The sequence below is a fragment of the Nerophis lumbriciformis genome, linkage group LG29 (assembly GCF_033978685.3).
Source record: "Nerophis lumbriciformis linkage group LG29, RoL_Nlum_v2.1, whole genome shotgun sequence".
NCBI classification, from domain to species: Eukaryota; Metazoa; Chordata; class Actinopteri; order Syngnathiformes; family Syngnathidae; genus Nerophis; species Nerophis lumbriciformis.
Window position 1 is genome coordinate 31,531,327 of NC_084576.2, and position 18,674 is coordinate 31,550,000.

Genomic DNA, 18,674 nt, shown 5'->3' on the forward strand with positions numbered 1-18,674 from the left:
CTTCTTTTACTTTTTATATTCATTTTTTTTAACCTTTTTATTTAATTTAACAGGAACTTAACACTAAATATACAAAGAACCACCACAAAGCCAAAACAAGGCGACACAGGTCATGACACGAGTCATTTTTATGCTTGAAAATGCTTAATTTAGGCCACAAATTGTGTAAAAATGTTTTAAATTGGCATATTTATGACTAATGATAGGCCGTAGTCAAAACACGAAACAGAGAGCAACCGCACCATGATTTTTTTTAAGAGTATATTTTGAAAAACCGCGATAGCTTGAAGCCACATGAAAAAGTGTTTGGGAAAAAATATCCGTCTTTAACCACAAGCTCATTTTTAAACAGATATACGTATTGTACAACACAACCAATGCTGTAATACGGAGCAAACTGCTTAGTCAGCATTAACAGTGCTGATGAGTTGATGGTAAACAACAGTACCGGTAGTTGAACTCACGTGTTTATTTTTTATTTTAAATGTTTTTATTTCATATTAAAAAAAAATCTGTTATTTTGTGAAGGTTAAACTGAGCTCCCTCTGGTGGCTAGAAGTGGTTCAGCGGGCGATCCGCTGCTCCACAGACGAGGACCTGGTGGGCCGCGTGAAGAACGAGTTGACGTCCAGCTACAAGCAGCAAGAACACAAACTCTCCATGGCTGACAAGTAAGCGCCTCCCTAACACTCGGGTGGTTTTTTCACGCTATGGTGAGAGGGAATTCTGACTTCCGGCAGGTTCCGTGACGGCAGCGGCCTGCAGTTCCTGCTCACCACTCAGATGGAGGACCTGACCAAGTCCCAGAAGATGGTGCGGGAGGCTGTGAAGAGCCTGGAAGGTCCCATGTCCAAGAAGGTGATTGACGAGGCCATCGCGTGTCACCTGCGGCCGACGCGACTGCCGCTTAATAAGTGAGGCTGCAAATGAAATATGTCCACTCAGCAGGTTTTGGACTGTGACCTCGTTTCCTTTTCACTTTCCAGCTGCGTGTTTTGCAAAGCTGACGAGCTTTTCACCGATTATGAATCCAAACTCTTCTCGCACACGTAAGTAAAAACTTGGTCATGCCAATGAAGGCTGCAGCTATTGATTATTTTTGTAATTGAGTAATCTGTCGATTAGCTTGTTTGATTAATCCAGTAATCGAATAACTTGCCAAAACCTTCATTACCTTAAATTGACCTTTGACCGGCTTTTACCTTGATTTACCTTCTACATTTCTTTTTTTTACCTTTTACCTTCTTTGACCTTCTATTTTACGTCTTTTATCTTTTATTTACCTTATTTTACCTTCTATTTAACTTAGTTTACCTTCTATTTACTCAATTTAACTTATTTTTACCTTCTATTTACCCTATTTTAGCTTCTATTTACTCTATTTAACTCATTTTACCTTCTATTTACCTTATTTTACCTTCTATTTAACTTATTTTACCTTTTATTTACCCTATTTTTACTTTTTTTCTTTGACTGTCTTGCCTTGTTTTATCTTCTTTTACCTTCCATATTTTTTTTATTTTTTTTTACTTTTTATTTCCCTTCTATGTACCTTGTTTTATCTTCCTTTACATTTTGTATTATTTTTTTTACCTTTTCATTTACCTTTTTTAAATTTTACTTTATATTTACCCTTTTTACCTTTTTTAACCTTCTATTTACCTTTTGTCTTTTATTAACTTTTTTTTAACATTCATTTACCTTATTTTACTTTTTATTTACTACTTTTACGTTCTATTTACCGGTACCTCGTTTAACCTTCTATTTACCCTATTTTACCTTCTATTTAACTTATTTTACCTTTTATTTACCCTATTTTACCTTCTATTTACCCTATTTTACCTTCTGTTTACCTATTTTTACCTTCTATTTACCCCATTTTTACTTTTATTTATCTTTTATATTCTTTTTTTGACGTTTTACCTTGTTTTATCTTCTTTTACCTTCCATATTCCTTTTTTTTACCTTTTATTTCCCCTCTATTTACCTTGTTTTATCTTCTTTTACATTTTGTATTAATTTTTTTTTTTACCATTTTATTTACCCAATTTTTAATTTGACCTTAAATCTACCCTTTTTACCTTTTTAAACCTTCTATTTACCTTTTGTCTTTTATTTGCTTTTTTAAACTTTCATTTACCTTATTTCACCTTTTTATTTACTACTTTTACCTTCTATTTACCTTGTTCAATCTTCTATTTACCCTATTTTACCTTCTATTTGACCTTCTATTTGACTTATTTTATCTTCTATTTACCTTAGTTTACCTTCTATTTATCCTATTTTTACTTTTATTTACCCTATTTTTACTTTCTTTCTTTGACATCTTACCTTGTTTTATCTTCTTTTACCTTCCATATTCCTTTTTTTTACCTATTATTTCCCTTCTATTTACCTTGTTTAACCTTCTATTTACTCTATTTTACCTTCTATTTAACATATTTTACCTTTTATTTACCCTATTTTACCTTCTATGTAACTTATTTTACCTTCCATTTAACTTATTTTTACTTGTGTTTACCTTTTATATTCTTTCTTTGACCGTCTTACCTTGTTTTATCTTCTTTTACCTTCCATATTTTTTTAAACTTTTAATTTCCCCTCTATTTACCTTGTCTTATCTTCTTTTACATTTCATATTCATTTTTTTTACCTTCTTATCTACCCTATTTTTAATTTTACCTTATTTACAGTTTTTACCTTTTTTAACCTTCCATTTACCTTTTGCCTTTTATTTACTTTTAGCTTTCGTTTACCTTATTTTACCCTTTTATTTACTACTTTTACCTTCTATTTACCTTGTTTAACTTTCTATTTACCCTTTTCCTTGCCTTCTTTTACCTCTTTACTTATTTTATCTTTTATCTCATTCTTTTACCTTCTAGTTACTTTTATTTTTACCTTCAATTACCTTTTAATTGACCTTATTTTACCATCCCTTAACTTGTTTTACCTCTTGTAATGCGGTTCAGATTTGATACATTTCAATATTAAGCGATTAATCGAAGCAACAGAATATAAATTCTAGTTTGTTTGTGATGGATGAATGGTTGTTGCAGCCTTAATGGCAGCTGCTGCTGGAGCATCTCTAATGGAACAGAGCCAATTTCTCGGCAGGGTGAAATGTCAGACGGCCATCTTTGAGGAGATGATCGAGGATGAAGAGGGACTGGTGGACGACCGCCTGCCCACCACCAGCAGGGGTCTGTGGGCGGCCAGCGAGACGGAGCGCACGCTGAAGGCCATCCTGTCCTTCGCCAAGGCCAAGCGCATGGACCCGGAGCTGGTGGAGGAGGGAAACACCTTCATGGAACTCTTTGAGACCTGGAAGAAGGAGTACAAGGTCTGCATCGTGGTCGCTCCTTATCAAGGTGTGGCGTGTAACCAAGTCGGTTTGCTCAGGTGTTGCACGAGTACTGGATGGTTCTGCGGAATCACGTGTCGGCGATAGATGAGCTGGGAATGGCCACCGAGAGGCTACGCGTGCGTCTTCCCGACGAGCCCAAGCCAAAGCTGCTGCACATCATTGAGCCGCATGAGGTACGACCACCACACTGCCCCCTAGTGGCTCTTATAGTACTTATTCATCATATACACATTATATTATTATAATCATATGTACTCATATATATGTGTAGTCTTCATATGTACAGTGGTGGTCAAAAGTGTACATACACTTGTAAAGAACATCATGTCATGGCTGTCTTGACTTTACAATCATTTCTACAACTCTTATTTTTTTGTGATGTAGTGATTGGAGCACATACTTGTTGGTCACAAAAAACATTCATGAAGTTTGCTTCTTTTATGAATTTATTATGGGCCTACTGAAAATGTGAGCAAATCTGCTGGGTCAAAAGTACCGTATTTTCCGCACCATAAGCCGCCCTGGGTTATAAGCCGCGCCTTCAATGAACGGCATATTTCAAAACTTTGTCCACCTATAAGCCGCCCCGTGTTATAAGCCGCATCTAACTGCGCTAAAGGGAATGTCAAAAAAACAGTCAGATAGGTCAGTCAAACTTTAATAATATATTAAAAACCAGCGTGATGTGGGCGCGCATGGAGTCGTATATCAACATGGACGGAGCTGCGTGAAAAAAGCCACCCGGCCTCTTCGCGTAAACTTAAACTTACCTTAACCACTCGCTCATCTTTTCTTCATCCATCCATCCCTTCGAGTTAGCTTTTATGATGACGCCGGCTGGAAAGGTCTCTTTTGGCAAGGTCTTCCTTTTGAATATCACCATGGGTGGAAGTTTCTGGCCATTAGCATGGCAAGCTAGAACCACAGTGAAGGATGACTTCTCATTCCCTGTGGTGCGAATATTCACCATACGTGCTCCCGTTGTATCCACAGTGCGGTTCACAGGAATATCAAAAGTCAGTGGAACCTCGTCCATGTTGATAATGTTCTCTGGCCGGATCTTTTTTTCAGCTATCTTGTTTTTACAATATGCACGGAAAGTAGCCAGCTTTTCTTGAAAGTCTTTAGGCAGTTGCTGTGAAATAATAGTCCGTGTGCGGATGGAGAGATTGCGTCTTTTCATGAACCGGAAACCTGTCGCTTAGTAGGAGCCATTTTGTGGTCTTTACAGATGTAAACACACAAAGGAAATGAAACGTAATATCCGCGCTCTTCTTCTTCTTCTACGGGGGCGGGTGGTTGCTTACAGTAGAAGAAGAAGCGCTTCCTCTTCTATGGGGGCGGGTGCTTACCTTGGCGGTTGCTTGCGTAGAAGAAGAAGCACTTCCTCTTCTACGGGGAAAAAAGATGGCGGCTGTTTACCGTAGTTGCGAGATTGAAACTTTATGAAAATGAATCTTAATATTAATCCATATATAAAGCGCACCGGGTTATAAGCCGCACTGTCAGCTTTTGAGTAAATTTGTGGTTTTTAGGTGCGGCTAATAGTGCGAAAAATACGGTATACATACACCAACATACATGATCAATTTTGGTGATGTAGGAAAAGTTACTGTCAGGTTCAAACACAGATGACATCTATTAAACAAGACAAGAGGCAAAGAATTAAACAGAGACAGAATTCAATTTGGACTCAATATTGAGGAGAGTCGTCTGTACACTGTACCCTTGCACAGTATCTCAGCACACTCTGCCAAAAGATTGCACGCCTCCTTCTTTTATTTTGGACCCACATGGCCACCACTGTTTCCAAAGGACAAAGGTCGCAAAAAGTTCACAGAAAAGGTCGTAAACAATTCACAGAAAAGGTCAGTTCAAAAAGAGTTCGTAAAATAGTTCAAAAAAAGGTCCATAAAATAGTTCAAAAGGAGTTTGTGAAATACTTCAAAAAGAGGTCGTCTGGAAATTGGGCAGACCCTGTCATCTCTCCGCTTTGAAGTCCTTGGGTTAGGACAATATCTTTTTGTTGATCACCATACATGAAAGAACACAGGAACACCTTCATCTTGCTCCCCCCCCCCATACACAGTGGAGTTTTACGAGCCTTACTCTTGGTAGGTTTTGGCGTCTCACCAGACATTCAATGTAACAAAGTTTTTGTGATAATTTAGAAACAATTATTCTAACAGTTACAATCAAATCAAAGTAGCTTCATGGCATGGCTTCTTAACTTCATGTGAGTGATTATGATTGACGACACCTGTTGACTTCTCTGAGCCCATTTAAACAGGGCTCATTTGATGCAGTCATTAAACTCGGTTACAAACAATGGGAAAGTCAAAGGAACTCAACACGGATCTGAAAAAACGAATCATTGACTTGAACAAGTCAGGAAAGTCACTTGGAGCCATTTCAAAGCAGCTTAAGGTCCCAAGAGCAACCGTGCAGACAATTGTTCCTAAGTATGAAGTGCATGGCACAGTTTTGTCACTGCCACGATCAGGAAGAAAACCCAAGCTATCACTTACTGCTGAGAGAAAATTGGTCAGGATGATCAAGAGTCAACCGAGAACCACCAAAAAAGCAGGTCTGCAATGAATTGGAAGCTGCTGGAACACAGGTGTCAGTGTCCACAGTCAAGCGTGTTTTGAGAGGCTACCATGCAAGAAGGAAGCGCTTGCTCCAGAAGCCACACCTTAAGGCTCGTCTAAAGTTTGCTGATGATCACATGGACAAAGATAAGACTTGCTGGAGGAAAGTTCTGTGGTCAGATGAAACAAACATCGAGTTGTTTGGCCACAATACCCAGCAATATGTTTGGAGGAGAAAAGGTGAGGCCTTTAATCCCAGGAACACCATACCTACCGTCAAGCATGGTGGTGGTAGTACTATACTCTGGGCCTGTTTTGCTGCCAATGGAACTGCTGCTTTACAGAGAGTAAATGGGACAATGAAAAAGGAGGATTACCTCCAGATTCTTCAGGACAAGCTAAAATCATCAGCCCGGAGGTTGGGTCTTGGGCACAGTTGGGTGTTCCAACAGGACACGTCAAAAGTGGTAAAGGAATGGTTAAATCAGGCTAGAATGAAGGTTTTTAGAATGGCCTTCCCAAAGTCCTGACTTAAACGTGTGGACAATGCTGAAGAAACAAGTCCATGTCAGAAAAGCAACACATTTAGCTGAACTGCACCAATTTAGTGGTCAGAAATTCAAGCAGAAGCTTGTGGATGGCTACCAAAAGTGCCTTATTGCAGGTAAACTTGCCAAGGGACATGTAAGCAAATATTAACATTGCTCTATGTATACTTTTGACCCAGCACATTTGCTCACATTTTCAGTAAAATAGAATAGAAAATAATTTATTGATCCCTGGGGGAAATTCAGCACCATAGTTCGCTCACAATAGATAATAAACACTTAGGTATTTTTTTTTACATGTGAATAATATAAATACAGTCTATTATACAGCATTATTCACATGTGAATAACATAAATACAGTCTATTATACAGCATTATTCACATGTGAATAACATAAATACAGTCTATTATACAGCATTATTCACATGTGAATAACATAAATACAGTATTATACAGCATTATTCACATGTGAAAAACATAAATACAGTCTATTATATGGCATTATTCACATGTGAATAACAAATACGGTCTATTATACAGCATTATTCACATGTGAATAACATAAATACAGTCTATTGTACAGCATTATTCACATGCGAATAATATAAATACAATCTATTATACAGCATTATTCACATGTGAATAACATAAATACAGTATTATACAGCATTATTCACATGTGAAAAACATAAATACAGTCTATTATATGGCATTATTCACACGTGAATAACATAAATACAGTCTATTATACAGCATTATTCACATGTGAAAAACATAAATACAGTCTATTATACGGCATTATTCACATGTGATAATATAAATACAGTCTACTATACATAATTATTCACAGGTGAATAACATAAATACAGTCTATTATACAGCATTATTCACATGTGAATAATATAAATACAGTCTATTATACAGCATTATTCACATGTGAATAACATAAATACAGTATTATACAGCATTATTCACATGTGAAAAACATAAATACAGTCTATTATACGGCATTATTCACACGTGAATAACAAATACAGTCTATTATACAGCATTATTCACATGTGAATAATATAAATACAGTCTATTATACAGCATTATTCACATGTGAATAATATAAATACAGTCTATTATACAGCATTATTCACATGTGAATAACATAAATACAGTCTATTATACAGCATTATTCACATGTGAATAATATAAATACAGTCTATTATACAGCATTATTCACATGTGAATAACATAAATACAGTCTATTATACAGCATTATTCACATGTGAATAATATAAATACAGTCTATTATACAGCATTATTCACATGTGAATAATATAAATACAGTCTATTATACAGCATTATTCACATGTGAATAACATAAATACAGTACACATTTAGCTGAATTTTGTCAAGAGGAGTGGTCAAAATTTCAAGCAGAAGCTTGTGGGTGGCTACCAAAAGCGCCTTATTGCAGGTAAACTTGCCAAGGGACATGTAAGCAAATATTAACATTGCTGTATGTATACTTTTGACCCTCACATTTTCAGTAGAGCCATAATAAATTCATAAAAGAAGCAAACTTCATGAATGTTTTTTGTGACCAACAAGTATGTGCTCCAATCACTCTATCACAAAAAAATACGAGTTCACTTTTGGGCCGCGACCAAATTTTTTAAGCCCAATGCGGCCCCCCAGTCAAAAAGTTTTGACGCCCCTGCTGTAGTAGCTACCATTGACCTCTCTAGTACCAGTTTCTAGGGGGTTTATTTTTTTCTAATTTGCACGACTGTTGGTTTCTCCCGGCAGGTGGAGCAGAACAGAGTGAAGCTCCTCAACGACCAAGCGGTGGCAAAGTCTCAGCTCCAGAAGAAGCTGGGACAGTTTTTGTACCTCACAAACCTGGAGAAGGTAGCTCATTCCCACACACAGGTCGCAGCCTTCTCGCGTGCTTTTTGTTGACCTGTGACAATAATCTCCTGGAGCTAGTCCCAGGACAAGTCCACCGGCGGCCTGAACCCAGAGCCGTGTCCCATCTGCGCTCGTCCGCTGGGACAGGAGGTGAGTGTCGTCAAATCACGGGTGAAAAGTCATGTGACGTGTTATTGACGCGTGTTGTTTTTGGCCTGTCAGTGGGCGGTGCTGACCTGCGGCCACTGCTTCTGCAACCAGTGCATCGCCATCATCCTGGAGCAGTACAGCATGGGCTCTCGGCGCCGCGCCATCAAGTGCGCCATTTGCAGGCAGACCACATCGCACGCCGAGATCTCCTACGTGTTCACCGCCGAGTCGTCCAGCCTGGACCAGGACATGCCCGTTAAGGTCGGTTCCCGCTGTCAAAAATAACGAAACTGTGCAAAAAGTAATGCCTGCACACTTCGCACCGAGCGTTAGTGCTCAGTTTATGTTTCAGAATTGTGTTGTGTTTCCACAAGCGTACCAAAAATAACCCAACTGCTACTAGTTTAGTACCGTATTTTCCGGACCATAGGGCGCACCGGATTATAAGGCACATCACCAATGAGCGGGTCTAGTCAGGTTTATTTTCATACAAAAGGCGCACCTGATTATAGGGTGCATTAAAAGGGTCATATTTTGTAATTTTTTTCTAAATGTAAAACTGTCAGGTTCAAACACTGATGACATCTATTAAACAGACAAGAAGCAAGGAATTAAACAGAGACAGAATTCAATTTCGCTCATTGAGGAGAAACGTCTGGGATGTACTCTTTGTACAGTCTTCCGCCACGCTCTGACGAAAGATTGTACGCCTCCTCTTTGATTTGGACTTTCCCTATATAGCTCGGTTGGTAGAGCGGCCGTGCCAGCAACTTGAGGGTTGCAGGTTCGATCCCTGCTTCTGCCATCCCAGTCACTGCCGTTGTGTCCTTGGGCAAGACACTTTACCCACCTGCTCCCAGTGCCACCCACACTGGTTTAAATGTAACTTAGATATTGGGTTTCACTATGTAAAGCACTTTGAGTCACTAGAGAAAAAGCGCTATATAAATATAATTCACTTCACTTCACTTCACTGATTACATGGCAACAGCTGTTTCTAAAGGACGGGGGGTCGTAAACAGCCGTGCCTTTGGTTACAAAACAGTTCAAAGGAAAGGTGCCTGGAGGCGGGTCAGGTCCTGCTTCCTCTCCGCTTTGTAGATCTCGGGTCAAGACAAAATCTTCCTGTGGATTACAATACATCAAAGAAACCGACACCTTCATGTCGCTTCCCATCCTACACAGTGGAGTTTTACAAGCCTTTTGATTGGTAGGATCAAAGACGGCTTTTGTCTGCTCGCCGGGAACTCGTGGCAACACAAAGTTTCGTGATAACTTAGATACAATTATTCTGACAAAAACACTTCCTTGTGGTCTACATAACATGTAATGGTGCTTCTTTGGTTTAAAAAAAGCCGCTGCCAGACCAGGGCTCAGAAAATCTGTATAAACTCCTCCCACCCCCACCGAGGACTTTTTTCACTGCTGGACTAGAGAAAGAGGTTCCGCGGCCTCCGTAGCAGAATCTCCAGGTTCTGTAACAAGACTCTTGAACGCATCATAATAATCCCCTCAATTCCCCCCCAAAAACGGATTAACTGGCTGGAATATAAAGCATACTTGCCAACCCTCCCGGATTTTCCGGGAGACTACCGAAATTCAGCGCCTCTCCCGAAAACCTCCCGGGACAAATTTTCTCCCGAAAACCTTCCCGAAATTCAGGCGGAGCTGGAGGGGGCGTGGCCTCCAGCTCCATGCGGACCTGAGTGACGTGTTGACAACACACAACAACAGCGTCTACCGTAAAGCAGTTCGTCTGCTGTAAACAGCAATGTTGTGACACTTTTAAACAGGACAATACTGCCATCTACTGTACATGCATATGTGACCCACCCATAATGTGTCACATTTTTGTGTTGATTTATTTATTTTATTTTATTTTGTGGCTTGAATTCGTTTTTGGAGCTGTCATTACACATTTATCAGTATTCACATTGGTCAGTAGGGGGCAGTAGGGCGTTTCTTCCCAATTGAATGCTATCACCTGCAGACCGGAAGTGTCTTGTCATTCTGATGAGCGCGACCAGTCTGTGAACAATTGAAACGTCCTGTGTGCTTTTTCCTCCTGTATAACAGGTTAGTTTTGGTGAATCAACTCACTGAATAATATCCATGTGATCTTTATAAGTTTAAGTACACATTCTGATGGTGGAGCCTAACTCTAAAGTGTTTGTGAGTTGTAGTTTGTAAATGAACACTGAAATTCAAGGATTTATTTATTTTATTTATATATATATATATATATATATATACAGGTAAAAGCCAGTAAATTAGAATATTTTGAAAAACTTGATTTATTTCAGTAATTGCATTCAAAAGGTGTAACTTGTACATTATATTTATTCATTGCACACAGACTGATGCATTCAAATGTTTATTTCATTTAATTTTGATGATTTGAAGTGGCAACAAATGAAAATCCAAAATTCCGTGTGTCACAAAATTAGAATATTACTTAAGGCTAATACAAAAAAGGGATTTTTAGAAATGTTGGCCAACTGAAAAGTATGAAAATGAAAAATATGAGCATGTACAATACTCAATACTTGGTTGGAGCTCCTTTTGCCTCAATTACTGCGTTAATGCGGCGTGGCATGGAGTCGATGAGTTTCTGGCACTGCTCAGGTGTTATGAGAGCCCAGGTTGCTCTGATAGTGGCCTTCAACTCTTCTGCGTTTTTGGGTCTGGCATTCTGCATCTTCCTTTTCACAATACCCCACAGATTTTCTACGGGGCTACGGTCAGGGGAGTTGGCGGGCCAATTTAGAACAGAAATACCATAGTCCGTAAACCAGGCACGGGTAGATTTTGCGCTGTGTGCAGGCGCCAAGTCCTGTTGGAACTTGAAATCTCCATCTCCATAGAGCAGGTCAGCAGCAGGAAGCATGAAGTGCTCTAAAACTTGCTGGTAGACGGCTGCGTTGACCCTGGATCTCAGGAAACAGAGTGGACCGACACCAGCTGGACTGCTGCTGAGTGGTCCAAAGTCATGTTTTCTGACGAAAGCAAATTTTGCATTTCCTTTGGAAATCGAGGTCCCAGAGTCTGGAGGAAGACAGGAGAGGCACAGGATCCACGTTGCCTGAAGTCTAGTGTAAAGTTTCCACCATCAGTGATGGTTTGGGGTGCCATGTCATCTGCTGGTGTCGGTCCACTCTGTTTCCTGAGATCCAGGGTCAACGCAGCCGTCTACCAGCAAGTTTTAGAGCACTTCATGCTTCCTGCTGCTGACCTGCTCTATGGAGATGGAGATTTCAAGTTCCAACAGGACTTGGCGCCTGCACACAGCGCAAAATCTACCCGTGCCTGGTTTACGGACCATGGTATTTCTGTTCTAAATTGGCCCGCCAACTCCCCTGACCTTAGCCCCATAGAAAATCTGTGGGGTATTGTGAAAAGGAAGATGCAGAATGCCAGACCCAAAAACGCAGAAGAGTTGAAGGCCACTATCAGAGCAACCTGGGCTCTCATAACACCTGAGCAGTGCCAGAAACTCATCGACTCCATGCCACGCCGCATTAACGCAGTAATTGAGGCAAAAGGAGCTCCAACCAAGTATTGAGTATTGTACATGCTCATATTTTTCATTTTCATACTTTTCAGTTGGCCAACATTTCTAAAAATCCCTTTTTTGTATTAGCCTTACACAATATTCTAATTTTGTGACACACGGAATTTTGGATTTTCATTTGTTGCCACTTCAAATCATCAAAATTAAATGAAATAAACATTTGAATGCATCAGTCTGTGTGCAATGAATAAATATAATGTACAAGTTACACCTTTTGAATGCAATTACTGAAATAAATCAAGTTTTTCAAAATATTCTAATTTACTGGCTTTTACCTGTATGTATGTATGTATGTATGTATATATATATATATATATATATATATATATATATATATATATATATATATATATATATATATATATAGCTAGAATTCACTGAAAGTCAAGTATTTCTTATATATCTATCTTAACCACGCCCCCAACCACGCCCCCCGCCCCACCCCCGACCACGGCCCCACCCCCCGAAATCGGAGGTCTCAAGGTTGGCAAGTATGATATAAAGACAATATAACATACATCCATAAACGTGGATGCATATGCAAAAGTGCAATATATTTATCTGTACAGTAATCTATTTATTTATTTATATCTGCACCTTATTGCAAATCATTGTATTCTCTTTTAATTAACCATTTACACAATGTGACAACTTCACTGGTTTTGGCTTTTGTAGTACTGGTATACCGTACAACCCTGGATAAAGCTGTGTTTCCACCAGGCAGTACAGTTCACTTCGGTGTGGTACATCATTTATTTGCCTTTCCATGCAGGCAAAAGTTGTGAAAAGTACCAAAATATCCAAAACTTGAATCCCTTTGCTGGATAATAAAAGTAGTTTTCCATTCCGAACTTTACCGAGCTGTTCCTGTCCCTCTCAGGGGAGCCACTCGACCAAGGTGGAAGCCGTGGTGAGAACCCTGAAGAAGATCCAAGTGAGCGATCCTGGAGCCAAGTGTCTGGTCTTCTCCACGGTAACCTCTTTCAGCCACGGCCACGTCTGAAAGGTCTGGCCGTGACCGACTCGCCTCTCCTCCCTCCGCAGTGGCAGAGCGTCCTGGACATCATCGCCAAGGCGCTGTTCGACAACAACATGGAGTTCTCGCAGATCAACGGCATCCACAAATTCCAGGAGAACCTGAGCTCCTTCAAGTACGAGAAGAACATCAACATCCTCCTGCTCCCTCTGCACACGGGCTCCAACGGCCTCAACATCATCGAGGCCACGCACGTGCTGCTGGTGGAACCCATTCTCAACCCCGCGCACGAGCTGCAGGCCATCGGACGCGTGCACCGCATTGGACAAACCAAGTAAGCGCTAGATCAGACCTGGGCAGATTAAGGCCCGGGGGCCGCATTAAGCGTTTCAATCTGGCCCGCCGGACATCCCCAAATATTTTTTTTAGATCTTTAAAGGGGAACATTATCACAATTTCAGAAGGGTTAAAACCATTAAAAATCAGTTCCCAGTGGCTTATTTTATTTTTCAAAGTTTTTTTCAAAATTTTACCCATCACGCAATATCCCTAAAAAAAGCTTCAAAGTGCCTGATTTTAACCATCGTTATAAACACCCGTCCATTTTCCTGTGACGTCACATAGTGATGCCGACACAAACAAACATGGCGCATAGAACAGCAAGCTATAGCGACATTAGCTCGGATTCAGACTCGGATTTCAGCGGCTTAAGCGATTCAACAGATTACGAATGTATTGAAACGGATGGTTCTAGTGTGGAGGCAGGTAGCGAAAACAAAATTGAAGAAGAAACTGAAGCTATTGAGCCATATCGGTTTGAACCGTATGCAAGCGAAACCGACGAAAACGACACGGGAGAAAGCGAGGACGAATTCGGCGATCGCCTTCTAACCAACGATTGGTATGTGTTTGTTTGGCATTAAAGGAAACTAACAACTAAGAACTAGGTTTACAGCATATGATATACATTTGGCAACAACATGCACTTTGAGAGTGCAGACAGCCCAGTTTTCACCAATTAATATATTCTGTAGACATACCCTCATCCGCTCTCTTTTCCTGGGGGTCTGGCGGCAGATTTCTTTGACTTTATCGTTGGAAATGCATCTGCTTTGAGTGTCGCAGGATATCCACACATTCTTGCCATCTCTGTCGTAGCATAGCTTTCGTCGGTAAAGTGTGCGGAACAAACGTCCAATTTCTTGCCACTTTGGCATCTTTGGGCCACTGGTGCAACTTGAATCCGTCCCTGTTCGTGTTGTTACACCCTCCGACAACACACCGACGAGGCATAATGTCTCCAAGGTACGGAAAACAGTCGAAAAAAACGTAAAATAACAGAGCTGATTTGACTCTGTGTTTGAGAAAACGTTGTGACGTCATCGCTCCGAGAGCGAATATTAGAAAGGCGTTTAATTCGCCAAAATTCACCCATTTAGAGTTCGGAAATCGGTTAAAAAAATATATGGTCTTTTTTCTGCAACATCAAGGTATATATTGACGCTTACATAGGTCTGGTGATAATGTTCCCCTTTAAGAAGGAAAGTGTAGCTGCCATTATGATGTGCACTCATGTTTTATAATGACCGTAAGTCTTCAACTATACTAAGTCTTTCAATGGCAAAAATCTGTGCTTTTGCATGATATACTAGTTACTATGGTCATCTAATTAGTTACTATGGTCATCTAATTAGTTACTATGGTCATCTAATTAGTTACTATGGTAATGTAATTAGTTACTATGGTCATCTAAGTCACAGCAGCTCAGACGAGGCACCAAGCAGTGTGGGTGGGGAGTGTTTCCACAGAGTGTTTCTGTCACGTTCAAACACAGGACATCTATTAAACAAGACAAAAGGCAAGGAATCAAACAGAGACAGAATTCAATTTGGACTCAATATTGAGGAGAGACATGGCCGCTGCACTCTCTGCACAGTCCTGCACCACGCTCTGACGAAGAAGGTTTTCGTCTCCTCTTTTAATTCAGATGTTCCATGTTCACGCACCAACATATGTCACAGCAGGAATGGTAAGTGTGTAAAAGAGTCATTGTTTTCGGTCGCTTTGAAGTCCAAGAAGAAGATTTCTTGGGCTTAGGCTCTTCCTGGATCCAGCTGGGGCAGGTGTTGGAGGACAATGGATAACCCCTCCCGTCTCCTGACCACAGGGACTTCAAGAGGGCAGCGGGTCGTAAATAGCGTTGACTTCAGTTACCAAATAGTTGGAAGAGAGTTTGTGAAATACTTCAAAGAGAGTTCGTTTAACACTTCAAAGAGAGTTCCTCTGGGAGTTGAGCAGATCCTGCCATCTGTCCGTGTTGAAATCACAGTGGCGTTTCACGAGCCTTCTTCCTCTTGTTAGGCCTCGAAAGACAGCATTCATAATACCACGTTTCTTTTGTGATAACTTACAAACAATTATTCCAACAGTTTCCACAGAGTGTTTCCAGAGCCTGAAATGTGGGTGTCAGGGACAGACGCGGAAGGAGATTTTTACTACAAAGTTCTAAAACTTAGTGATATATCACATATATCAGATTGTAGGTGTTTTTTTTTTCACCCTTCACATTCATATTTCACTAATTTTTGTTGCATTTTTGTTGTGTTTGGCTTGATTGTAAAATATGTGGATGGAGAGGGGGTGTGACGTTCATATGTTGTCAATATTCAGTGTTTTATCCTTCATAGTTAATATTGTAAATCCCACATTCTTTATTTTCATGTACATTCTGGGTGTCTCATTCAGTAATAGAATGTAAAATTCCATTCCGTCTTTTAAGGCGGTCGGTCCATAACGTTTTTAGCTTTCAATCAGACATTATTGTGAGGTTTTGTATTAGTGCTCCTAAAAATAGGACCCAAACACACATACTGTATAGCAGATTTTCACAGATTACACATGTATAATAGTGCGGGTGTGTGTATATGTATGTATATATATATATACATAGATAAATATACCGCCCCATACACATTTTTTTCTCTAAATTTGGCCCCCCGAGTTAAAATATTTGCCCAGGCTTGCGCTACATCATGGATGTTCCACACTCTTTTCCTGGATAAATGAGGGAAAATACCGCTTTATTATATATTGTAATTATTTTCTTAATTTTATTGAAAAAAAACGTTTTTTTTAACCTATATTTTATTTTAATGTTAAATATTTAAATTTTGTATTTATATTTGATATAAGGAATATTTTTACATCGCATGAAAATACAAAAGAAAGTGTGTTTTTTTTCTCTACATAAAACCCTTATTAATGTGGATTAATAAGGGTTAATCCATAGTAACGCTTATTAATATGGGTTATATTAATAAGGGTTAATATAATCCCTTATTAATATGATAAGGGATTATATATATATATATATAAATATATTATACAGGATTATATTAATAAATATATTTATATATATTCATTATATTATTAATATAATATATTAATAATTTTAAAATTATTACAATTATTTAATAATTGTAATTATTTCATATATTAAATAATTAAAATTATTTCATATAGTATTAAATAATTTTGATAATATATTTTGTCTAACAAGCCTGCAGATTTCATGCCAACTTTCCAATTTTAAATAAGGGTGTACCAATACAACTTTTTCACTTCCGATCCGAAACCAATATTGGAATCTTAAATATTGGCCGATAGCGATATTGATCCGATCCGATAACAGCAGGAATCATTCATACTTTTGTTTTTTTTGTATTGTGGAATGTTAGAAAAGGTTTGATCAAGTGAAATGAGTCAAACAGAAAAAGTAGGTATGAAAATGACTGACATATTCATTATTATTGTCTGGAATAGACTTAAGCTGTCTTTAAGTTTAAATATTTTTTTGGTGTTACCTACTAGTGGTCACAATAATTCATGAAGTTAACATCAGGACGCAGTAAGATGAATGATGCGGACACGTTTGTTCCTGGGTACTTTCTAACACGCTTCTGCTTGGGAGACTTTGTATGTGTAAGTAAAATGCAACTATAATTATTTGAAAGTTGTTTATATTGACAAATGTGCTATTTTTTTAAATGTTCCAATGTTTATTACGTATGTCTAGCTTTTGTGTGCCTAGCTGTTGTGTAGCTGCTAGCTCCTAGTTAGCCTATAGCCTAGCACAGGGGTCACAAAGTTGAAGGTGTCAAAGTTTTCCATCTGTGCTCCTCCCAGGCCCACGTTTGTGCACAGGTTCCTCATCAAGTCCACCATTGAGGAGAGAATGCAGGCTATGCTCAAGACTGCAGAGAAGAGGTGGGCGCCATATTCAGATTAATTAATAATAATTCATGTTCATTGTTTGTCTTTGCTTCAATAACTCATGCTTTTTTTCCAAAGTAGTTTTCACTAAGTGTCACATGGTGTTGTGGATGTGAATCTAGCCTTCATGCTGGACTTTACACAATTGTGCTTGTTATAAGTCTGTGTGTGTGTGTGTGTGTGTGTGTGTGTGTGTGTGTGTGTGTGTGTGTGTGTGTGTGTGTGTGTGTGTGTGTGTGTGTGTGTGTGTGTGTGTGTGTGTGTGTGTGTGTGTGTGTCCTATTGTGTCCTTTTGACATACATGCTGTAAATGTGCACTTGTCCAATGTAATAGATGTCATATATCACATACAACAATGTAATAGATGTCATATATCACATACAACAATGTAATAGATGTCATATATCACATACAACAATGTAATAGATGTCATATATCACATACAACAATGTAATGGATGTCATATATCACATATAACAACGTAATGGATGTCAAATATCACATACAACAATGTAATGGATGTCATATATCACATATAACAATGTAATGGATGTCATATATCACATACAACAACGTAATAGATGTCATATATCACATACAACAATGTAATAGATGTCATATATCACATACAACAATGTAATAGATGTCATATATCACATACAACAATGTAATGGATGTCATATATCACATATAACAATGTATTGGATGTCATATATCACATATAACAACGTAATGGATGTCATATATCACATACAACAACGTAATAGATGTCATATATCACATACAACAATGTAATAGATGTCATATATCACATACAACAACGTAATAGATGTCATATATCACATACAACAATGTAATAGATGTCATATATCACATACAACAATGTAATGGATGTCATATATCACATACAACAACATAATAGATGTTATATATCACATACAACAATGTAATAGATGTCATATATCACATACAACAATGTAATAGATGTCATAAATCACATACAACAACGTAATAGATGTCATATATCACATACAACAACGTAAAAGATGTCATACAGTATATCACATACAACAACGTAATAAATGTCATTTATCACATGCAACAATGTAATGGATGTCATATATCACATACAACAATGTAATAGATGTCATATATCACATACAACAACGTAATAGATGTCATACAGTATATCACATACAACAACGTAATAAATGTCATATATCACATACAACAATGTAATGGATGTCATATATCACATACAACAATGTAATAGATGTCATATATCACATACAACA

General features: G+C 38.6%; 1 protein-coding gene across 2 annotated transcripts in view; it reads left to right on the forward strand.

Moving 5' to 3' along the window:
- shprh (SNF2 histone linker PHD RING helicase) overlaps positions 1 to 18,674 on the forward strand; it is a 69,499-nt gene that overhangs the window by 47,770 nt on the left and 3,055 nt on the right. For both annotated transcript variants that reach the window (XM_061924511.1, XM_072911928.1), the window contains exons 18-28: positions 529 to 671; positions 741 to 914; positions 987 to 1,049; positions 3,118 to 3,343; positions 3,403 to 3,540; positions 8,308 to 8,409; positions 8,488 to 8,559; positions 8,632 to 8,820; positions 13,011 to 13,103; positions 13,175 to 13,440; positions 17,292 to 17,372. In XM_061924511.1, coding sequence (XP_061780495.1) covers positions 529 to 671; positions 741 to 914; positions 987 to 1,049; positions 3,118 to 3,343; positions 3,403 to 3,540; positions 8,308 to 8,409; positions 8,488 to 8,559; positions 8,632 to 8,820; positions 13,011 to 13,103; positions 13,175 to 13,440; positions 17,292 to 17,372 — 1,547 coding nt within the window. The remainder of the gene's footprint in view (positions 1 to 528; positions 672 to 740; positions 915 to 986; positions 1,050 to 3,117; positions 3,344 to 3,402; positions 3,541 to 8,307; positions 8,410 to 8,487; positions 8,560 to 8,631; positions 8,821 to 13,010; positions 13,104 to 13,174; positions 13,441 to 17,291; positions 17,373 to 18,674) is intronic.